Genomic DNA, 26446 nt, shown 5'->3' with positions numbered 1-26446 from the left:
ATATATATATATATATAAATTCATAACAGAAAAGAATAAAGACAAAATAATAATCATATAATTATTAAAAAGAAATTTCTTTACGTATATAAAAGAATTTATTTATTAATATTTCTATTTTTTATTAAAAAAATTGATTTTTTAGATAGTTATAAGAAATTATTACGTGCAACCTTAATTTAATTAATTATTATATGTATATTTAATATTTCATTAATTATTAATTATTTTATATTTTATTTATTTTAAGAATATTTTTAAATTAAATGTTAAGCTGTAAATAACTAACACAAACTTATGGTCCCCTTTTTACTAAAGTTCACTCCTTGCTATAAACATAAGTTTATATACAAATAATTCTTTATTTATGGTAAACTGTTTGTATTCGATTTTTATACATTTTTTATATTTAATGCAATCATTCACAAAATAAAATTTCATATCTTGAAATTTTAATAAGATCAAATAAATTTCTAAGTGCAAAATTAATCAAGATCATTAATATTACTTTAAATAATTTTCAAAATATTCTGACTAAATTTGAATGAAAAAGTATAACAAATCGCTGTATTGTGTATACAAAAATGATTTTTATTGAATGATTAATATTTTATAATATCAAAGTGAATCGTGAATTTGGTACATAATAAATAATTCTTCTTTCCAATCTTTATGGTCATATTTTATACAATTTGATCTTTGGAAATTATTAAATAGAATAAATGGCCCTCAGTTATGAGAGTTTCTCAAGAAATTAATTTGCCCCAAATTTCTTAAGTAACTGCAATTCTTTGCTATCTTACGATAATATACTGTTATCAAGCTATTGTCATAAGAATATTTAAAAATATTATTAATTTACTTAAATTAAAAATTAAAAAAAAAAAATTTTAATGTATATATATAAATACTACTACTCCAATTTACATTAATGAGTTTGTATATCGTTTTAAAGATATAAATGTAACATCGTCGTATTAATTATGTTTTATTTATTTAATTAAGTATTATATAATTTATATAAAACTAATATTATAATTATTAAATAACTAAATAAGATATATAAATTGATGAGTGGATTCTGTAATTTAATTTCATAAAATACAATACTTTTTAATGCATTCCTAAATTATGTTACAAATGTTAAAAATAGCATTTATATTTAATATTTGTTTAACAAATAATATTTAACTATGGTAAAAATTGTCATGGAAGATAAATTCTTTATGAGTTTTATGTATCTTAACTCTGTCAGATTTAACTCATTTAAAAAAGAAAATAACACTACACAAATTATAAAATATCATGCATTCAATCGCTTTTATTATATACAACAGTCTGTATAATAAATTGTATATGTCAAAATCTATAACTATAAAATCATATGTAATAATAATAATATTATTTATTATAATTTAAATGTAAAATAAATAGTAAAAAATGAAATTGAATATATTTATAATAATACCATAATAATTACCATATACCACACTAATATCAATTTTATATATAATAAGGTTTAGTTAGAAAACTTTAATTTAAGACAAAAGAAGGTATCTAACATAAAAGGCATGAATAATATAGCAGCTTTTAAATTTACAAAGCTATTGCTAAATAGACTCCAAAGTAAAATTCTAATACAATAAATGACATGTATTCGATAAGAAAAATTAATTGAGCGGTGTTTAATGGGGAAAAATAATCTTTTCACACAAATTCGATTGAAAAGTACAGTTATAAAAGAGATTTCTAGACAAACATGCTAAACTATCTTTATATTCAGACACATAAGGAGTTAGTTTAAATTTTTAGACAGTTAAGTTTCAGAGCACAATCCGGAAATTTGATTTCGTGGTATATGTAATATTGCGGTTGAGGGTACCTACCTCAATCGAAATTTTTGACGTATTTACCTTAAATTACAACTTTTAGAAGCCAATATAGATACCGCAATTTATTATATTCTCATTCTGGAATTTAGATAAGTTGATACGATATTATGAGAACTAGTAACTAAGTTGGAAATTAATTTTCGACTATGCTTTTTTAAATGATTAACTTATTATATTTTACAGCTTTGGGAAACTTTAACTATACTTATATGTTAAAAAATTGTTCGAACTTTTTACTTTTATAGAGAGAATAATGTCTTAAACAAAAACTTTGAATAAAAATAGGCTGTGCGTGTCTTAAAATAGAATTTATATGTGTTTTATTGTTGATACACCGTAAACTTTTAACTAAGCTGCAACTATTTCTGAAACTATTGATTCATTTGTATCAAACGTATACAAGTTTCTCTACATTAAAACCTTATTAATAAATAACTATTTTTATGTATATAAATAAAAATAATTTCAAATTATGTAAAAATAATAAAGTTACTAATAAAATATAATTTTGTAAAATGTAACAATCTTATAGGAATTGAATATTACTGAGATATAAAAAAATAATTATTATTATACATAGAAATAATATTTTATATAATATTATATAACATTAAATGCACAGAAGAAATTAATTCTCTTGAAAATTATAAGATCTTTTGATAGAAAATTTGATAGAAAAAATATTTTTGAATCATTGAAATTAATACATTAAAGGGACAATAAATAATGATACATTTATGAGATTTTAAAATATCTTGGTGTCCTTTCATAATTTAAACATATAAATAAAATATATATTTGAAAATTAGAATAGCATTCGAAGTTTCACTTTATTTTGAAAACAACGTCTATATAAATATATGAGTATTAATACTGTCAATACACATGATAAATATCAACAAATGACAAAAAATTTGTCTACATTTTAAATACTCTAATTTACTTTAAAAAAATAACACAATAAATGAGAAATGAAAAAAATAAAAAACTCTAATTCATTGTAATTGAATAGTAACAATGCTGTCAACTGCATATAAAATGATATAAAGCAAGTTGTCTACTAGATTTATTAGTAAATGCAAGAATTAGACTTCTTTCGATGCCTTACCAGCTCCAGAATAAATATTCATATACAGTATAAATAATTATACAGATTATAAACATTTTTAATAAGTTAAAATGTAAAAAGGATTTTGATCTTGATAAATATCACTATACCTATTTAGTAAGTAAATATAACATTTTAAAGATAGATTTCAACGCTACTATAAATGAAATTGCAACAATAAAAATCTTTGAAATCAATAATATTAATAATATTTTTAATTAATATTATAATGTAAAGCATTCGAATTTGAATTGAATAATAGTTTTAAAAAATTGATAGTATTTCTGTTAAATTAAATTATCTCGAATATTTTTTAATCATTCTTTTATTAATTGCATTTTTAACTAATTAATACATTATAGTTTTAAAATATAAATTTAAAGTAAAATAAATATTGATTGATGAAATATTGACGTTCTAATACTTATTTATTAATTTACAAAATTTATTATTAAAATATTAATATAATATTTTTTAAGTATATAATTTGTTTTTAAAAAATATTAATGATCAATGTTACATATACAAAATGTTATAATACTTTTTATAAATAGAATATGAACAAAAATAATAAATAAGACAAAAGTAAAATATTCTTAGAACAACTAAAAACGATACTAAATATTACTTAAAATATTGATTAAAAAATAATTATGTAATTAATCGACTCATTTCAAATTGTTAATTTATTCGAAAGATTAATAATTATTATATATGTTTATTAGTAGAAAATAATATATAAATTACTATTATTATTTTATAACTATTAATTAATAATGCTTTTTAAAAATACTGCAAAATAAAATAGAAATTTAACATGACAAAAGTAGAATATCATAAATAAAATAAAAATTATTTTAAATAATATTAATATAAAATATTTATTGTATTTTACTAATTTAATAAATATATGTATAAATTATGGATTATTCAATATACTTAGATATTCTATATATCATTATAACATATTTATGCCGTAATTCAAATTTTAACAAAGAATTTTTAAAAATACACGTGCTAAATTTATTCTTGTGTTAAACGTTACTTTATCATTTTCATGCAACAAAGTATTATTTCCGAAGAGCGAGATGTAAGCTACGCGTCCTTATCACTACATACTTATAACTACGGAAGAGTAGGCGACCGTCGTCGCATTTCCTGTTGTCATCTCCATCAACTCATACATGCAAGTATTAATATCATGTATGTATAACTGCCTGAAATCCTGGAAATTAAATTAAGCTAAATATTATACGTTATTATTTGATATTTTCAATATATTATTTTTTAATTTTTAATAAATGAAAACCCAATAATACTTTCATACAAATGATGTATTGTCAGCAAGATTATTTACTAAATTCTATACGTGTAATGAATTCTATACACTTTTTACATATTATTTATCGGCAAGAATCATAACAAATCAAGGTCCTTTAGAATTAAAATAATTAATTGTAGATTAATAAATAGTCTGTTTCAAACATGTATAACTGAAGTGACAATAATATTCTTTGATACTCAATTTAAAAACTTATTAAATACGTACAATAAAATTTATACGATGAAAGCCTTATTAATTTCAATTATATATTAACGATAGTAATTACTTACTAATAAATATACGTATATATAGAATCATATTCGTAAATTTCTGAAAGGATAATAAAATTGTGCCTGGTATGATTAGCGTTCGAACTATAAGTATTTAAATGACACCTTTGTTATTTTTAACTTAAAATTACTTTTCATCATATTTCATAAATAATTGATGTTGATTAATTAATGTAAGTCATTATATATTTTTTCTTTTTGCCAATTCTTCATTGTCTCTCAGCATTAGTAATACTAATACTAATAATATATATTTTAACATTTAATTAATTTATTTATTATACATATTCCATTTTTCTTTAAACTATCTAAAATTTTTTAAAACTTATATATATATATATATATATATATAAATATTTATTTATTTATTTAAATCTACAATTTATTATTGAATATTATATGTGAATATTACATCTTAATCTACATGATTAGCATAAGTTTTACATAGTTGAACATGTTAATAATAACTTCTATATCTTTAATGTGTATTACGGCGAAATGTTAAAACACAATATATTTAATATTATAAATAAAACTCAAACGATTAATTGAATTAAATTATCATGAAATAAATCCTTTTTGTTGATATTCAATTTAATTTAATTGTATACCTCATCTCCTTTATAAAAATAAACTATAGTGAGATTTCTATAGATTTATAATTTCAACTATTACTGCAACAATATAAATATGGGATTTATTTTATATTATATAAAAGATGAAATTCAATAATTATTTGTGACAAATAAATTCAGTAAACAATCAAATGATTCTAAAGATTTTTTTTTACTATCTATATTTAAACTTGTTCACAGCTAATCAATAAAACATATTTGGAATTTTAATATATAAATTAAAAATATTTACCACTATAAAATATCTTTTTTTTATGTCAAATTTTGTTATAAATAAACTTTATAAAGATAAATACGAGATACCGCTAATATTCGTTATTATAATACTCGTCACTACAATTTTATTGAATTAAAATGATTAAACATGGTGCTGTAATTACAATATAAACAGACTATATAAGCGAGAACAATTTCATTAATAATACCGCTATTAGTTATAATAAAATAAGTACTATTTGTCTATAAAGCTGAAATAAAAATTAGAGATGACGAGATATAAATAAAAAAAGTTTTCTATTATCATTAAATGCAAATAAGTGCTTATGAAAATATATAAAAATATGTTATTTAATTTTCATTTTATAACAAATTCTGAAAGAAAAACAAATTTTATTTTAATAAAAAGTTTATTATAAACTTATATTCACATATAAAATTTATTATTGGCAAAGGCATAAAATATGAAATCGATTAATGAATAAAATGGGGATGGAGATATGTGCACTACAGAGGAAGAGAAGGAAGGAGCAGTGACTAGGAGATGAGTAGCATACCCTTTCGATAACACACTTCCCATTGACAAATAGCGTTAGCTCGCCATATACTCTCGCTCCACCGGATGTGCTGGGTAATCTAATATTTAGATATCACATTTTCTTTCTAGGTCTCAACCCGTTACCTCTCCTCATTACTGTGGACCTCAACAACCGTTCAACCAATATTTTGTTCCATGCAAAGTATTTTAACTACACAAAATTTGTTTCTGAGATCGATACCGGAAGATATACAATCGAAAAATATTTTTCACTAACTTTTACACTATTGACTTCTAATACTAATTTACTATTTTTGTTATACTTCACTTTACTCTCAATTATCTCATATAATCATTGAAATTATGCAGTCCATTTATTGTCCTTAAAATTAATTATCTTAAACTAATTATTCTTTATTAAATAAATTATTTGTATTAATGATAGAGAATAATTTATAAATTTATTATAAGAGCTGAAATAGATAATCACAGAACATAAATTATTTAAGTAATAAAGAATTATGAACCATAATTCAAATTTAATGAAATTAACTAGTACTGTGATCATATTACATGACGATAATATATATTTTATTTAACTATGATAGAAATAAAAATTGTTATTAAAATTTGCTTGTTTTGTTAATTTATAAGAATGTTTATCAAAATCGTATAAATATAATTTTTTAACATAATTTCAAATGTTTTTTAGATTTTATAATAAAAATAATATAAAATGAAGATAATAATTTACAAAAAAACAATATTAAAATACTTGAAGATATACAAATGTATGAAGAATAATAAAAAATATTTTTATTTTCTTATATTTACAAAATATTATTAATAATATATTTACTCTATATATTTTTAAAGACTAAGTAAACATTATAGTACAGTAATTATTAAAATTATTTATCAATTTAAAATAAATATTTTCTATGAATTACATGTAGTATGTACAATAATTTTCTGTAAATATTATATTATCGATTAAGGCAAGCAATTAATTTTTTGCGGATTAGAATAAAATTTTTTTAAATGCATCTTTTATTCGCGGATATTAATAATTCTTTTAAATCCCACATTTCACTTAGTTTAATGATCTTTCATTGATTGTTATGTTTATCAACTAATCGTCATCTTTAACTTATTTTTATCTATATTCTTATCGTATCTTTTGTTACATATGTGCTTTGTATTTAACTCATTTTTAAGGTTATCTATCCATGCAACTGCAAGTTTATAAAAAGAACAACCTTTTAAAAAATAATTAATAGTAACATTTTTACTTCTTTTTTCTACCTGTCGTTATCTCTTCATACAAGGCTCCGTAAATAAAAGAAATAACTATTATTTATGAACTGGTCATCTTCTTATATTTTCCTATATTTCTTTTCTTCCTTAAATGAAAATATAAAATAGGGTGTGAATGTAAAGAATTAAAATTATTATTTACTTCATTCATTAAGACTTAAATTTAAATTTTAGTGAAGCAATAACTTCATAATACTGAAATAAGCTTAGTAATAATATGTTGAAATTCACAAGATCAATATCATTTCATATCATCAATATAAATCTCATGTGACCTCATTTATTTCTTATTTATTCCAAATAATAAGTTTATTGTTTTTGCCAAACCAATTGAAAAGCGTTATTCGGTAGTAATAAATAAACCTCAAATTATTTTAAATATTAGTATTTTAAACGCCATTGTAAAATAAGCATTCCTTTTTAAGTAGAATTTTAACAGCATCATAAAAAGCAAATATTTCTATCAAAATTGTTGTTTCTCACTTTTCTGAAGAAAGCGACATGGATATAGAATCGAAGTTGTCCATAAATAATTATATTTAAAAATTTTTTTTCTGCTCTTCGATTTCTCTTGCTGTACCTTCAGAAATTATAATTGAATTTCTTATAATATGTTTCCTATCAAATATAAATTTGAAACAATTTAATGATTAAGTATATAAAAAGTTTTTAACTTTATAAATAATTTATTTTGTAAGAAGCATTTTATTATTTTCTTATTTTTAAACGATATTAACCGCTCTACAATAACAAAACTATTAATACAGACCAACACTACATATACAAATTGTAATTGAAAATTATTACTTTACGTAACAGCATAACAAATTTTATTTCCAAATAAATATTAAAAATACCATTTATTATGTTTGTAAGCGATATATATAAATTTTTTTTAAAAAGTAAAAAAAACGAAGTTTAAGAAAAATAGATAAAAATTACCATTTTATCACTCTAGTTTAAAAAGTACTAATAAAAAAGATTACTATGAAAATATGATACTTTGTCACATAATTTTATCTTTAATTTTAGGGTGAGGCGGGAATTCAAGGATTTGTCGGTAAACTTGGAGAATCGGTAGGTTGAATCAGTTTATATATTTATTAGTTATAAGTATCATTTTAATAGTATAATATTAACTATTATTTAAATAATGGTTTATAACACAAATAATATTACGAGAATTTAATTAAATATGTGATTATTTAAATATACAGTAATTTTCAAACTTAATCTAAATGTATTATTTATAATTATTATTTCATTTGCTTACTTCTATAATTACTACTTAATAATAATTTATACCATTTCTTAAATATGTTACTAATTAACAAATTTGTACACATGCATTACTGAATTTAGCACATTTGTGAGCATAAAATAGATAAAAAGAATAGTTATATAAAAGTACTTGTTTAATAATGAAATAAATATATAGAAATATTAAAATCTTAAAAATAAAGAAACATCTTTTTTTACAAAATCATAACCCGGCTTTATTTATATTTAATGTCGGCAAATCTCTTTTGTATTTAATTTTTACTTTTACATCATCATTTTTTAGCAGCTTACCGTTAAGGATAATGAAATTATAGTGTTTATGCAAATAACATATTTTAAAATACATGAACATATAAACAAACACAATCGGTAAAAATATCAACAAAAGTGTTTTGATAGAAAGAGAAACACTGCTCACTTTATTCATATAACACGAATGTTGAAATATGTCTTTACTGATAATGAACGTAAACAGAAGATATACGCTAGACAAATTTATTTATACTTTAATTAATCTGAATATAACATTGAAATAGAAAAGTGAAATAAATATTAGAACAATTATTCTTCTTATAGGGAAGAGCAGGCCCCACAGGGCCTCGAGGGCCTGATGGCCTTGATGGTTGCAACGGTACAGATGGTCAATCCGGTGTACCGGGTTACCCTGGAAAACATGGTGAGCGAGGTCCTTTTGGGCCACCTGGTCTTCAAGGCTCACCTGGTGACGCCGGTGAAGGTGGGGTCAATACTAAGGGCGTCAAAGGAGAACGTGGGGAACATGGACTCGACGGCAAATTGGTGAGCCATCTTATTTTTTCATATTCTTGCTTTATCCAAATAAATTTGAATAGTATTAAGTCTAATAAATTAATATATTAATATTCGAATTAAACATAACGTGTATCTGTTAATTCTTTTATAATATTTTTAATACCTTATAAGATATTGTTGATTTAATAATTAATTATCATATTTAGGGAATTCCTGGCCTTACCGGACTTTCGGGTGATGATGGATATCCTGGTGAAACGGGTGATATGGTATGTTTCATTCAACTAATATACAATTATTTTAATTTAAATAATGTATTATATTATTTTGTTTTATATTATTTATTATATACTAGTTTAATAAAAGTATAATTAACGATATATAATCCTTTAAAAATTTATTAACGTCCTTATATTTATAAATAATTATCTATGGGTATAAACAAAGTAAATCAATATAAATATATGAAAATAAGAATTTCATTGAAGCAATTAGTAATTCTTCTTATAACATTAAATATTAAATATTTTTGAATTAACAATATAATAAAACATTAAAAATGATTATAAAGTTAATACAATATATCACCATATTTAATTTAGCTATGTATAAATAGTTAAAATTAAATTTATAGCAGATTCATAAAATAATTTTTAAAAAATTTTTTGCGTTATGTGTATTTACCTTCAATATTTGTTTTTTTTTTTAATTATTTTGAGGAAATAAAAGTAACTTATATGTTTTTATTATATTTAAGAATAATTGGATAATGCATTTCACAATGAAAATCTTATATAATTTTACTATTAATAATGTTACTAATTATAAATCTTATTTTTTCCATAAAAGTAATAGCACGATTCATTTTTATTAATTTTAGACATATATGTTTAATATGACTAATACTAGAGGTAATAAAACTTATTAGGTAATCAGTAAATAATTTTTTTTCAAAGCTACAGATAAGAAATAGAATATAAAAACACGAGAGAGAAAGAGAAATATGAAAGAAATATGAAAGAAATATGATATGAAAAAAAGGATGGAAGATTAATTCTTGAAATATTTCGTCTTCTATTATTCAAGTAAAAGCTAGCTTTTCAAACAATTCTAAAAATGATAAATGTGACTCGATGCGATTGTCTTTGCTATACGATTCTGATACTCATGAAAAGTGTGTTAGTCGCATACACCATTTACATACGTAGCCTTATCGACGTAAGTAACACGATGCTAGTGGAATGAGTGTTTGCTGAGCAGCCATACGACTCATACAGTATAACTGCTGACGTATACTAATTATAAGTGTGCAATTTACTACAAATCTTTTCTTGAGAAAATTCTAGGGGCCAGAGACTCAACTCTTAGAAAGCGACAAAAACTCAAATTTCGATAGTGTCACGTCCGCACCCGACATATTTTGCTATCTTATTTCTAAATATTGAGAGTTTAAACTACGTCAATACGTACATATATTTTTATTTTAATGTACAATTCGATTCGAATGTTTTTTATATAAAATTGTTATATCTCATAAAGAAACAAAAGAATTTGCAATTTGTATATATACTTCAAATATAATTTATATCACATTAAACATCAATGTCAATTAAATTTTAAATCACTCTTAAACATTTTAACTTATATACATTCAAATATTATCGAATAATTATTATTATTAATTAAAAAAATTCAAAATAAATGTTGAAAATTAGTAAATTATTCATAAATTTTTAATAGATTAACAAATTGCAGTTACAATTTGTTTAACCAGTACAGATATTTCATTATAATGGGAATTAATAAATTCAGTAAGTAACAATACTTGTCACTGTAAACTTCGTTTTTCATACATTTATAAAAATGTAATATATAAATTCAAGTAACTTAATATAATATTATATTATTAAAATATTTAAAAGCTTAATTTTACGTCAGTATAAAATGGAGAACGTTGAAGGTTTAATAATAATAATAAATCTCCAATTCCTAAAGTAACAAACTGAAAAATTTGTTTTTCATATTATTTAATATAACAGTTTACTTTTATTTTATGAAAATTAAATATTTAATATATATTTTTTGTAATATCTCAGTTAAAGTAAAGAATAACTATTTATCAAAACAAAATAAATGATCTAAATATATTAATCGATTGATAATAATTAATAACTCATAAAATTAATAACTCATTGAATTTAACCCCGGTGAAATTTTAAATTATCATTTTAATTAAAATCGATAAATTGTTTATTCTTTATCTCATTATATCAACATTTGTACATATAACACTAATGTAAATCAATAAAATATCAAAGGTTTAACAAAATATGAGTAAGAAAATTAAAAATAAAGATTTATTGTACTAAATAATAAAATGTAGCTTTATAGTAGTTATTTGTAAAAATATTATAAACAAAATTATCACTTAATTGAAAAAAATAAGAAAGAAATATATGTTACTATATCTAGGGTGTACAAGGATTAACAGGACTCCCCGGTATACAAGGAGATCGAGGTGATAACATATTTGGGCCTAAGGGTGAACTAGGTGAGCAAGGTGACCGAGGTGAGAAAGGTATTGCTGCAGTTCGAGGAAGTACCAGAAAGAACACAACAGCTCGTGCGGGTCCTACTGGACCAAAAGGTTACAAGGGTGAGATAGGAGAGCGTGGATTTAAAGGCGAAGTTGGTGAAAAAGGACTGCCGGTAAGTCCCCTTACTAATTCACCTTGTTTTTCTTTTTATCTTCTTTTACATCTTTACATGCAGACAAATAAAAGTTGTTATTATAGAATACCAAACTGTATATATTAATTATCTCATCTGTTTTTAGTCTCTTTTTAATGTTTAACTTATTTTCCATTCCACAAATATAAATGTTTAAATTAATAATTTAAAGCGTCTGAGCAGTATTTTAGAATTAAGTCCAGTCCAAAACACAAATATAAATACTTGAAAATAATATTAATAAAAACAAGTAGGGTTACGCAGGACGAGATGGATTGAAAGGAACAAAAGGCGAGCAAGGGGAAGACGGTCCTAGAGGGAAACAAGGAGTAACAGGACCAGCTGGTCCGGCCGGAGACAAAGGTCAAAAAGGAGCAATTGGATACTTTGGAAAACAGGGACCCGAAGGAGACAAAGTATTTCTAAATTCATTATTAATTTATCTTTAGTGATTTCAACTATATGAATAAAAATTTCTTTTAAAATTACTTGGAATTTTATATTCATTTGCAATAGAACCGATAATTTTTCTCATAATTTTAAATTAATTAAGAATTAATATATTTTTATAATAATTTTTTTATTATATACAAATGTATAAAATAGATAAAAATAATTTTTACTCATAGGGTGCAATTGGAGATAGCGGAAGACAAGGTTCTCCTGGAAGACAAGGCGCTATCGGTGAAAAGGGTGAATATATTCCCGAGCTTGATGAAATAATCAAAGGCAGTATTGGTACTCAGGGTGATATTGGTATGTTCTAGAAAATAAAATCATTTTATCTTTTATATTCTATGAGATGTAGACGTATATATAAATATTATACACTACATAATTTGAACATAAATTTGAATTTATCTCGTGTAAGTAACTAAAATTTTTTTCAAATATAAACAGGATTACAAGGAGAAATAGGACCCTCGGGAACACCTGGTGATTCTGGAAAAATTGGATACATTGGACCACCAGGACCTCCTGGACCGCAAGGTCCATCAGGAAATCCAGGACCTAAAGGAACATCTGTTAAAGGAGAGCAAGGAGATGACGGTAAATTTATGATTTATTTGATTTCATAAACAATACCATTTTTAATTATTAAATCTTAATATCCAACGGAATATTACCTCTAATTATACATTTTATATTTTAAATGTTTAATCTAAACATTATTAGAATTTTATTGAAGATTATTATGTTATAATAACAGTGTTGTTTTCATTATACTGATGTATAAGTCAATATTAGAAATATCAGATCATACTTTAGTTTATATACAGAACTTTACTCAATCAGTCTAAAATGAAATCATAAACAATTTTATTTATCTTCTAAGACAGAAATTGCTATAGTATACAGATTTATATTTCATACTTAATAAACATATTTTTACTAGCTAAAAATTCTTCAAATTACTTGAAATGTAAATTTATATGTTTAATATTTTTTATAAATTTCAAAATTAAATATTATTTTCCTTATTATTATATACACTCAGAACTTATATTTTTATCATTCCACTTATTCATTCATTTTTTAATTAGTTTAATTTTTATGTGAAAAACATTACTTTTGAAATTAAAGAAATTAAAGCCATTACTATTTACAGGTTCCCCCGGACCAATTGGATTACAAGGGTCAATTGGATTATCGGGAGACGTTGGCTTACCAGGTGAAAAAGGTTTCCCTGGAATCAGCATTACAGGGCCAACGGGTAGAAATGGTTATTCTGGTATGGATGGTAATGACGGACCAATGGGAGACCGTGGTGAACCTGGAGCTCCAGGTTTTTATTTAAATTTAATATTAATACCGTATGTTTAATAATATAAATTAATAACATAAATATTGAAATTAAATGTATTTAGTCATTATTAAACTTTGATCCTTATTTGAATAAAATTATAATAATGTAGAGTATGAATTTATTTATAGAAAAAATCAACAGCAGAATCTTTCTCTTCAATTTAATAATTGATAATAAAATACCTTGCTGTATAGTAATATACATAAATGGCACGTATTTTTATAATAGTTATTAATGTATCGTTATTTATCAATATTGAAAATTTTATTAAAAAAAAATCATTATTGAAGCTGCAAAATTAAAATGATACACTTTTTTATTATTACTTTATGCTAATTTCGAATATCAAAAATAAGGTTTCATAATTAATTATAAATTAATGTCAGACTAAGTATAAAAAGTAATCAAATAATTTTCTATAATCGATTGAAATATTTGAAATTTCATTTGATAAACTCCAAGTAGAATTATTATATTATTTTAAATAATAATTTTAATGTATATGATATAGATTTACAAAAAAAGAATCATTTCATTTTTTATAAATATTTCTAACACAAGAAAATTTAAAATGTGTACTTTAATATTATATCCTTTTTTAGGCCCTAAAGGATTTTCTGGCGTTGGCACTCCAATTATCGGTCCACCAGGAGAACCAGGTCTACCTGGCATACCTGGAATATCGGGTATATATGGAAGAAAAGGTAATGATGGACTGGATGGATTTAAAGGTACTCGTGGTGATGATTGTGGTATTTGCATCCCAGGTATGTACTAATTAATAGATATTCGAATTTACAAATTATGTATATATCTTTTCATTATCTAATTAATTAATAATTTTCTAAAGACAATATCAATTTTCACATTTTTTATGAACAAGTAAGTGCGTGCATAAATGAAGTATCCCTGTGAATAAACTTTTATACAATATTTATATATTCAAATATATAAATACTAATTATAAAATTATCATACATGACATGAAGCAAGTTTCAATGTATATTATATGTATATATATATATATATATATATATATACAGTTAGTAATTTGAAATTAAAACTTGGGTAAAAAATATGTGTAAAAAGTAGCTCAGAATTATAATTGCTAATATCCAAATTAAAGAAAATTAATAGATTTTGAAAATTTTATTCATCTAAAAAAATTGCAAATAATATAACTATTATTTATCTAAAAAAATGTAACTTTCTATTAATTATTTCTAAGCTAAATATGTTAATATTATATAAATGTATATACAAAGCATATATTTTTTAAAAATAAATTAAAAACGGAATTTAATATTAATATTTCAGGAATTAACGGTGAGATGGGAGAGTCAGGTACACCAGGTTTCGATGGATTTCAGGGTGCACCTGGTTTCGCGGGTTTACCAGGACCTCGAGGATTTAAAGGCATACAAGGTCAGTTAGGCAATGCTGGTGGTCCAGGTATTCCTGGTCAAAATGGTCTTCCCGGAATAGTAGGCATTCAAGGCCCAAAAGGTTCACCTGGCCGCGTTACATTGCCTGATTCTTGGCATGAACAATCTTTACACGGCGATAAAGGAGACAAAGGTTTTCCTGGTCCAGTGGGTATAAGAGGTATACGTGGAATTCCAGGTGAAGTAGGAAATTCAGGATTTGATGGTCCAAAAGGAGAAAAAGTAAATTACTTTAAATATGATACATATTTATATATTAACTATTCCTTAAGTCCTTTAATATTTCAAAATCATAATTTAAATACAGAAAAATATAATGCAATAAAAAGGTAATTAAACTACCTTACTAATATATTTAGAAAATTATGCTTATAAATTAATTTTATCATGAATTCTAAAACTTCTTCTCAAACTAATCATAAATTCAGAATCAATTTAAGCAAAGTAACATAATATACGAGTTTTAAAAAAATGAATTCCTTGAAAAACAAAATTAAATTACTAGTATTATCTTTAATTTTAATACCTATTCACAATTAAATAACTTTTTAATTATAAATAAATTATCTTTACTAATAATAATAAGTGAATTATGTATTAATATAAACAACTATAAACTTTTTAAATAAAAACTCTACTTTGTTGAATGACGTTGTTAAGGGTGAATTTGGTCTTCCTGGAGAAGTTGGTCGTGATGGTGAACCTGGTTGGGATGGAGTAGATGGAATAAAAGGAGACTCTGCACATATATCTAAAATTAATCTTAAAGGAAATAGAGGTTATGATGGAGTATTAGGTTCTAAAGGTGAAAGAGGAAATTCTGGTTTAAAAGGAAATCGAGGTGATGCTTCGCAACACGATTTGCTACCTTTTCGAGGTGACAAGGGCATAAAAGGATTAAGAGGAGATAGTGGTTAGTGTGTATCAAACTCTGTATACTGTATCATTTGAACTTCAAATTCATCAAATTGTATTTTAATTGCCGTTTAAATGAGACATTTTAATTTTCATACAATTGAAACAATCTTTATTTAAAACTAATAATTATAATATGCATTGAATGTATTGATAATTTAGAATTTTTTAATTTTAATTAATTTATTTCAGGATTTGAAGGTTTTAAAGGTAAAGTAGGTGATATTGGTCTGAGAGGACTCGTTGGTTTAACTGGCGAACAAGGTGCACAAGGTTTCTCAGCTGAAGGTCCAGAAGGTTTAAAAGGATATCCTGGAATGCCAGGAGAGGAAGGTCCTCGAGGAGTACCTGGAACTCCGGGTATAATCGGTCCAGAAGGCACTCCAGTATGTTAATATAAATATTATAATAAAATATAATTCAACATAAAATAAAAAATTAATAACTAATTATGATAACAATACAGTGATAATGTTATTATTAGTTACATATTATAAAGTTAAAGATATACAATATGAAGATGACGTTACAATTTTATTAGTTATTTTATAAATATTTTATTTAAAATTCTAATATATAATATTAAAAGAGATAATTCATATTAAATTATTCATTATCTTATTATTCATATTTATTCATTCATAATTATTCATAAATTATTCAAATAAATTAAATTCATATTAAATGCTATATATTTAAGAAAAAATAAAATTTAACAAAAATAACCATTGAATTCAGTAATGGTTATCTTCTATCGTTAGCATTCGAGCTTTTAAATACTCAGGAATAATTTTTGCATTTAAAATTATATATGTTTATATTAGTTTAAATTTCCTAATTTATTATCAATAATCAAAAGGCAAATATTCTTTTTTGAAATATTAAAATTTTGAAACTATTTAAAAATTTCATTACTTACGTAATTTTTCTAACAAAGAATTATTAAACTTTATTTATAAAAATAGAAATATTAATATCTAATTAATAATTATTTACAAAATATATTGGCATGAATATATCACTTATTAATACATAATTAGTATAAAACTGATTTATTTATCTCAAAATTTTTTATTGTTCAGCATAATTAAATTATATTTATTAAAGTTAAATTGTAATTATTATAAGATTATATAACGCTTATACAATTACAGGGTATACTTGGTTTAAAGGGAGATCGTGGTGAAGTCGGTAGCATTTATTATTATGGTGATATTGGAGCAATCGGATTAAAAGGTGAATACGGTGAAGTGGGTAATATTGGACCCCCAGGTATCCGAGGACCACCTGGCAAAGATGGTATAAAAGGTTTAAAAGGCCTTAAAGGATCGATTGGATATAGTGGATATCCTGGTACACCTGGATTTAAAGGACCGCGAGGTGACAGTATTCAAGGGTGGAGAGGAGTACCTGGTGCCCCTGGATTTCCTGGACAGCTTGGAATAATTGGTGAAAAGGGCTTCAAAGGTGTAAATGAAAATCCCAATTATGTTGAATAAAAATTTTAATATTATTTTAATATTTCAATATAGATTATTGAATAGAGATTATTCTTATTATTTCTTAGATTTTTTTAAATTGAAAAATTTTATATTTATCTATATTGAAAAAATCATATTATGAAGACTATGAATAATATTCGTGAAAATTCTATTAATAATAAATTATAATATCACGATTAACCAATTCGAGATACATTAAAGACAATAATTATTAAATCATAAATTAAATGAAAATTATTACTTATACTAATTCTTCATAAAAAGTATTCCTTTAAGTAAATATGCTGAATTTATAAATTTTCTTTTAAAAAGTCAAAAAATTTACTTTTATATAACTGTAGTGAAAAATTACAAATTTATTAGTTATATTATATTTATATTATATTTATATAACATTATATTATATAAACAATTTCAGGTATTGATGGTACCTTTGGATTTGATGGAATAAAGGGTGTACGTGGAGATACAGGTCCTCCTGGTCATACAGGTTCTAGTGGTGATGATGGTCAACCGGGTTACACGGGTATGGATGGTCAGATGGGATTTCCTGGTGTTCCTGGTGAAGATGGCGATATCGGTGAAGTCGGGGACTTTGGTCCAATTGGTTGGCCAGGAGTAATTGGTGAACCTGGACAATTGGGATCTAAAGGCGAAAGAGGAAATATCGGTTTTCCGGGACTTGAAGGATTACCCGGCATACCAGGGCGGTCGGGTCTCAAAGGAGATAGAGGAATTTTAGGACTAAAAGGCAATAATGGAGAACACTCCTTCAGTGGACCCCAAGGTGATGTCGGAGAATCTGGTTTCATTGGAGGAAGAGGATCGTATGGTCTACCCGGAGTTGATGGAAAACCGGGTTTACCTGGATTACCTGGATTATCTATTGATGGATCTATGGGATTGAAAGGTATAAAAGGAGATTATGGATATATTGGATTTAACGGAACTCGCGGAGAAAAGGTAAGTTTCAATATAACTATTTTACAAAATAGCTATAAATATATATGTTGTATGTTATGTGCTTTACAAGTATATTAATAAATCATTAGAATTTAAAAAATTTTAATTTTAAGATTATATTAAATTAATTATACATTAAAAGGTTAATAGAGATTGTAATTTTAGTATAAGACTATAATTATAACTTCTAATCAGGACATTTTAATTCGAAAGTAATTTTCATATTTAAATAAATATGATATATAATTTAAAGTCGGATAATATATATTACATTAATATTTCGTATTAGGGAGATCAAGGTGATTATGGGTTTTATGGATCGAAAGGCGAGATAGGATATGAAGGTAAAAAAGGTAACATAGGTATCTCTGGAAGGCATGGACTTTCAGGATTTAAAGGCGAAATAGGAACCATAGGTTTGCCGGGTGCAGAAGGTATTAAAGGACAACGAGGCCCTGACGGTGATCCTGGTATAATAGGACGTCCAGGTAAACTATACTATTAAAATATTATAAGATAAATATAATTATAGCGTTGTCAACAATTAATCCTAGAAAAGCTTTATAATGAAAAAATATGGTTAAAATATTGATCGAACTTATTAATATTTTAATAAAAAAAATTACATCTGTTATAAATATAAATATATATAATATAAATTACAATCTAATAGACAATTATATCTTTTTAATTGTTTTCACTTTTATTTATTTATAAAATAAATTTTAAAGAACAGTATGTAAAATGAATGTCTAAAGTACTACCTACATTATTAAAAATTCGAAAGTATGATTTTTATACTAATTAAAATATTATATTCTGGCATTGGTATAAATAAAATAATTACCATTTTAGAAATTGAATAAAATCATTCAATACCATCATAAAAACAAGATTTAAATAGATTTAATTATCAAGATTTTATTAAAACTAGCAATATTAATATAATAATTCGTTATTATACTACGTAATAACTTAGATTGTATCCAATATTAATTTTAATTTGACCGATTTATTACATTATTTGGAGTTTATATACAATTTCAGTTATATCTCCTATTCTCAAAATTCCTTTGCCTTTACTTTGTATTGCCGAATATCTTGGGAATAACAGTCCTGTTACATTTAGTTAATGTCTGTAATTTATCTGAACTTACAAAAATTATGTAAACCCTAGTTTAAGTGTTTTGTATGGCGCTGTGAAAATTATTAAAACAATATTAATAGATGTATAAGAATAATAAAGCAAGTATACCCTTATTTTCAAAAAAATAATTTTTGGTAAATAAAATTCAATTTAAAAAATCACAGAAAATACCAGTGATAAAATTAATCTAGGTCATGAGAGATGATGAAAATAACATTATAAACAAAATCAGTTCTTCTCTTGTTCAATTCTTAAAAAAACAACCTGCACTAAACTTACTAATTAAATAAATAATTAAAAATCTTCATCTAATAGCTGCAACATTTAGAAATACATAAAAAACAATAATTACTGACTATTTAATAGCATTGATCGGTATGATCTAGTTTATCAGGAAGATAATTATCAAATAAGGATACTAATACTAATAATATACCACTATATGGAATTTGAGAAAAACGTATATTATACTACTAATGAATAGAAATATTATGAGAAAATACGTTCTCATAATAATAATGCATAAAATTTTCAAATACTCATTTTTATATTATAAATATCATTAATTAAATTTTATTATAACAATAAAATTACAAAGTTTTCATATATATTTATATATAGGAATCCCAGGAGACATAGGCCCACCTGGTTTGCCAGGTCTACCAGGTCCTATTGGTTTAAAAGGATCGATTGGTGAGCCGGGGTACCCCGGATTTGCAAATGCAACTTTTGGAGATAGAGGTAACCCTGGATTTAATGGATTATCAGGTAGAAAAGGTGAAAGAGGTAGCTCAGGATACATTGGAACTTCAGGACAAAAGGTATTACTTTTTTATAGTGGTGTAAATAATACGTGTCTATTTCACTGCAATGTCTAGTTATTTAATTAATTTTTCTCCTTATTATAATTTAATAAAATAAAATGAAAAATGTGATGAGTTAATTAATACTGTTATTTCTATACGAAACATTTTAATTAATTTTATTTTAGGATATAATAACGTAATAGACTTAAAAAATGTATATAAATATTTTTTTATAAATTATACGAAAAATTTATGAAAACAATCGATGAGATTTATAACTTTAAACTTAATAATTTAAAGAATTTAAAAAATATTAAATATTATTATTTCCACGTATTTTAAGTCCAACAAAGGAAAAATATGAATTCAGATATAAAACTTATTTGTTTCCATGTGATAAATTATTAAAAATTTAATTTATCAAATTATATGTAACAAGCATTTATATTTAATAAGAAAAAATTGTAGTAATTCATTTTCAAGTTTATAAAATATAAGATATTAGATATATTTCTTATTCTTCCTTTGAAATAAAGATAATAATAATAATAATAATAATAATAATAATAATAATAGAAATAATCCCCTTATTTTTTGTTGTGTTGATTAAGTTGATGCACTATATTGTTAAATATATATTTTAATTTAAAAGGTTTTTGTACTTTGAAGCAATAAATAATACATTAATAAATTGTAATAAAATAGGGTGAACGTGGTGAATGTGGTAAGCCTGGACAAGATGGATTACCTGGCTATGTTGGAGAAAAAGGTGTGATTGGCGATATAGGCCCAGATGGTCCTCCAGGATTACCAGGTAAATTCGCTGAACCGGGAGAAATTGGTAATCCTGGTCTAGATGGCCGACCTGGTATATCAGGCCGCCATGGTTTCAAAGGCTCTCCAGGCGATTATGGATACAATGGACTAGATGGTGTTACAGGAGAGCCTGGTATTAGCTATTCTGGACCAAAGGGAGAACGAGGTGACCAAGGTAATTATAGAACGTGTATTGTTTATTGTTAAAATTTGTTGTATAAATTTATTGTATGTTAAATTATACAATACATATAACATACAATATTATTTAAATTTTATATATAAATATAACATTAAACCTATTATTAATTAGGATATGTTCTATTGCAAACTATTACATATAATTCTAAAGTATATTTGAAATATACTTAGATAGATAACGTTTTATATTCACTTATCCAGAAACAACTTTCCTCGCTATATTACTTGCTGCTTAATACTTATTTACTTTGAATTTAAATTCATTAAATACTTTAATTTAATAATTCTCTCTTTAATGTTCAATTTGAATTTTTACGTATTTTTATTAATAACGTCTTTTTTCATTCATATTTGAACTGGAATTAAGTAAAGATCTGTGATGTCTTATTTTGTTTTGCTCTTCTTTTCTATTATATGATGTACTTTCATCATTCAGATTCCTGTAAATAATTGTTAAGATCAAGCATTTGTGAAAATATTCATTTATAGGACCACGAGGATATATTGGTTACCCTGGAACTGTAGGCCTTGAAGGAAGACCTGGTCTCCCAGGGCCTAAAGGATCTAAAGGTTTCCAAGGTGAACCTGGCCTCTCAGGTTTTACTGCCAAGGGTGAAATTGGTGATATTGGCTTATCTGGATATAGTGGTAGATTAGGAATTCAGGGACAAAAAGGAGATGATGGATTGCCTGGTTTAATAGGAGTTCCTGGATTAAAGGGTGAAAGAGGAGATATCGGTGAAAATGGTCGATCTGGTCCGCGAGGGAAATCAGGTCGAAAAGTAAGTGTAAATAAAGGGTTTAAATGAAAATTAAAAATAATAAACCTTATGATGATTTATAAATTATTTATTTTTAATTAATAAATTTTTTTTTCATTATTTAAACTACAAAATAAAATAAATCTTAGTAATAACAAATCCCCTTTGAATAAATAAAATGTATATTTAAAAAAAAACTGTAGGAATAACTAATGCAGCCTTTAACTTAACTTAAGTATTTAATTACTTAGTTACAGGACATTTAAGGACAAATATTTTAGTATGATTTTTACACTAAGTGCCATTGTCATATTTTCTTATCTCTAAAATGTAACATTTTACATGTGATAGATTATAAAATTCAAATACATAAAGTAAATCACGCTTTAATGTTTAATTTATCTCTTTAATTACTTAAATTTATACTATTTCCACTTAAATATTTTTTTATATTATCTTTCAATTAATGAAACGATAAATGTATCATCATTTATTCATATAAGTTTATAAGCACCTTAAATAAACATTTACATAACTAATATAAATTTCTATTCAGAATAAAAATATTTAAAATGATCGCTTTTATAAACAATTATTGATTAATGTTGTGTCAAAAAATAAAATTTATACACAAAAATAATGTATGTTAGATGAAATTTGTTTATTTTTATTTGTTTTTTATTTATTTTTATTTAAATATAAAAACCAGAGATTCTCAAAGAATTATTTAACTATTTTGTTTATTTGTCATTATAGGGTATAAAAGGTGATGCAGGTTATTATATTCTTCAACCGAAATCTGAAAAAGGAATAATAGGTTCCATTGGTTATATAGGATTATCAGGTATAAACATTAACAATTATTTATTTTAAAAGAATAATATTGTTAATAATAATAATGTTAATAATATTGTTTATATTCGCTAGCAATTGATTTTTTTATTTATATTAGGTGAACGAGGTTTATCTGGAATTATGGGAAAAAAAGGAAAAGATGGCTTACATGGTCGAAAAGGAGAACCAGGTGAATCTGGACTTCCTGGTGCTCCAGGAATAACCGGAATGAATGGATCAGATGGTACAGAAGGTTTACGTGGACCATTAGGTTTGCCTGGACTGCAAGGTAAATTGCAAATTATTAAAAGTAGAAATTACAATTATATTTATATTTTAACCTTTTTTTAGGATACCCTGGTAATCCTGGAGCACCTGCACCATTCGGTCCAGAACCACGAAATCGAGGATTTCATTTTGCTAGACATTCGCAATCTGCAATGATTCCAGTTTGTCCAAAAAATACAATCAAATTGTGGGATGGATTTTCACTTTTACATATCATGGGTAATAGTTATGCACATGCTCAAGATCTAGGTAAACAATATTTTTTACTTAATTTTATTACAAATACATTCTTATGAAATTTAAAAAATTTTCGATATATGAAATATTTAATTAAATTGTAATATTTTTACGTATAAATAAGTAAATATTAAAAATAATTATAAATAGGTGCTGCTGGAAGTTGTGTAAAAAAGTTTTCAGTAATGCCATTTATGTTCTGCAATTTAAACAATGTATGTGATTATGCAAATCGAAATGATTATAGTTACTGGCTAAGTTCTAATGAACAAATGCCGATGTCGATGACACCTATACCATCTCGTGAAGTAGGTTCATATATATCACGTTGTTCAGTCTGTGAAGCTCCTACGCGTCTTATCGTCTTGCACAGTCAATCCATGGCGGTTCCAGAATGTCCTGGTGGTTGGGAAGAACTTTGGATTGGTTATAGTTTTCTTATGGTATGTATACTTCATTGCCTTTCAATTTATTTTATATTTTCCATTAAGAATACACGTTTAAATCTTTTCGATAAATTACTACAGTTTAAAATTTTTTCTTTTTATTAATTTTTACATTTTAAAATTATTAGATACATTATAATATTAAAATTATATAAGTAAAAATTTATTTAGTCGATAATTATTAATAAAAATATGTATTACCGTTATACCTTATATTCAAAAGTATATTCATAAAAACATTTTCAAATCTGTACTTTATTAAAATGCTACTATTTTATGGAAGATAATAAAATTGATAAATATTAGATTAAAATTTATGACATAATTAAATTCACAATAAATGCATAATAGTTACATAATTATAACTATGAATGTAAATTCTATCAAATATAAATCAACAACTAGAATGATATAAACTTTGCAATTAATCTACATAATAATTTACATAAAACTTATAAATAAAGATTATAATTTATAGAGAATTTAATGTTATTGATAAAAAAAACAACATTATAAAATTTATGGTGAATAAATAAGTTATATATATAACAGCTTATATTAATTTTATTACAGCATTAATAAATTAGAGTTCCTTTAATAAAATAATTTAAAACTATTTTATTGCAAATTTAATTGATTTCGCGATAAAAATACTATTATATATATATATATATATATATATATAATAGTATTTTTATCGCGAAATCAATTAAATATAGATATTATTAAATTAGATATATATATATATATATATATATCTTTAGCAAATCATTGATACTATTTATAAAAGGCATTCTTGTCTTCGCTTGTTATTTTTCAATTCCTGTTATTTAAGTTATTTTTTTATAGTGTGTTTGTTATATCTTATAAATTAGAATATAAAAAAATATTTCATTATTTATGTTTCCTTTATTATAATATAAACAGATTGTTTTAAATGATTTTAATATTTTATTAAGTATCAACAATATTTAAAATCAACAGAAATAGAAATAATTTTTAACAGTCTTAAGTCCTAAGTAAGTATACTCATACAAAACGTTAAGATGCAGATACGTAATCTATTACAGAAATTATTCATAAAATATAAGTTAAAATAAAGTATTTATTATTAATGTATTTATTATACCAGTAATTATTACAGTAGTCGAAAAAAAATTTGAATATAAAAGACAATCTTTTTATTAATGCTTAAATCTGATTTTCAGCACCGAGATGCTGGTGCAGCAGGTGGAGGCCAAGCCCTTTCCTCACCGGGTTCCTGTCTCGAAGAATTTCGTGCTAGACCTTTTATTGAGTGCCGTGGCCTTGGCACATGTAACTTTTTTTCCACTGCTGTTTCATATTGGCTAGTCACCGTGAAGGATTACGAAATGTTCCGCAAGCCACTTCAACAGACACTTAAGACCGATCATACCTCACGCGTCTCTCGTTGCGCTGTGTGCATTCGACGACGTGTGACTGAATCGCCAGTCGATCGTAATCGGTACGCACACATTAGTAGCCACAACGATCTGCGTCAACCCACGGCTAAATATTATGCAGAGAACACCAGCAATGAAATTGAAATTAACCCTGAAAATCAAAGTTACTATTACCAACATCAACGCAATTCCACAACCAACTGGTTGAAGTCAAAACAACATCAGGAACAGTACTCCAGTAGGCACTATCCATATAGGCGGCCCCAAGCGCGCCTCAAATGGAGATCACAAAACCACAAGCCTTAAAAAGTAAAAAAGTAATAGAAAACTAAACAAGGCATTAATTGTTTCATTAATAACTCTTCTTTCTCTAGCGTTAATGGAACATCAACTCTTAGTGAACCGAGACATTTACATTTACACAATATTATATTTTATCAACCTCTGTTCATCAATTGATTGTCTTTAGAAAATTAAGAACGTTTAAGTAACTTAAACTTTGTCTTAATATACGTGAAATTGAAAATCAATACTTTATTAATAAAATAAAACCACTTAATAAACTTTGCAATGTAAAATAACTATTATGAACAAATATTATCTTAACTAATTACGATTTAAATAATGACTTCAAAAAGATTGCCTTTAAAAAATAGTACATTATGCTATACTAAAAATAGATTATAATTTTTAGAAATACTACTGACAATTAACAATTTCAAAAAATTGTTATCACACTCAAAACATAAAAT

The 26446-nt window shown here is 24.3% G+C and overlaps 1 protein-coding gene across 1 annotated transcript in view; it reads left to right on the top strand.

The window, feature by feature from the left end:
- LOC105360061 (collagen alpha-5(IV) chain) overlaps window positions 1-26240 on the top strand; it is a 44576-nt gene extending 18336 nt beyond the window's left edge. The window contains exons 3-25 of the mRNA XM_011496837.1: window positions 8353-8397; window positions 9178-9399; window positions 9579-9641; window positions 11845-12081; window positions 12357-12518; window positions 12732-12858; window positions 13003-13152; window positions 13712-13888; window positions 14512-14676; window positions 15227-15576; window positions 16015-16267; window positions 16462-16655; window positions 17424-17736; window positions 18190-18734; window positions 19024-19222; window positions 20503-20702; window positions 21393-21678; window positions 22194-22486; window positions 23222-23309; window positions 23418-23588; window positions 23651-23836; window positions 23975-24267; window positions 25479-26240. Coding sequence (XP_011495139.1) covers window positions 8353-8397; window positions 9178-9399; window positions 9579-9641; window positions 11845-12081; window positions 12357-12518; window positions 12732-12858; window positions 13003-13152; window positions 13712-13888; window positions 14512-14676; window positions 15227-15576; window positions 16015-16267; window positions 16462-16655; window positions 17424-17736; window positions 18190-18734; window positions 19024-19222; window positions 20503-20702; window positions 21393-21678; window positions 22194-22486; window positions 23222-23309; window positions 23418-23588; window positions 23651-23836; window positions 23975-24267; window positions 25479-26000 — 5241 coding nt within the window. The 3' untranslated portion in view covers window positions 26001-26240. The remainder of the gene's footprint in view (window positions 1-8352; window positions 8398-9177; window positions 9400-9578; window positions 9642-11844; window positions 12082-12356; window positions 12519-12731; window positions 12859-13002; window positions 13153-13711; window positions 13889-14511; window positions 14677-15226; window positions 15577-16014; window positions 16268-16461; window positions 16656-17423; window positions 17737-18189; window positions 18735-19023; window positions 19223-20502; window positions 20703-21392; window positions 21679-22193; window positions 22487-23221; window positions 23310-23417; window positions 23589-23650; window positions 23837-23974; window positions 24268-25478) is intronic.
- Window positions 26241-26446: the final 206 nt, after the last annotated feature.

Source organism: Ceratosolen solmsi, unplaced genomic scaffold (assembly GCF_000503995.2).
Source record: "Ceratosolen solmsi marchali unplaced genomic scaffold, CerSol_1.0 scaffold29, whole genome shotgun sequence".
Classification (NCBI taxonomy): domain Eukaryota; kingdom Metazoa; phylum Arthropoda; class Insecta; order Hymenoptera; family Agaonidae; genus Ceratosolen; species Ceratosolen solmsi.
Note: the sequence above shows the minus strand (reverse complement) of the source record. Positions and strands in the feature narration are given on the sequence as shown.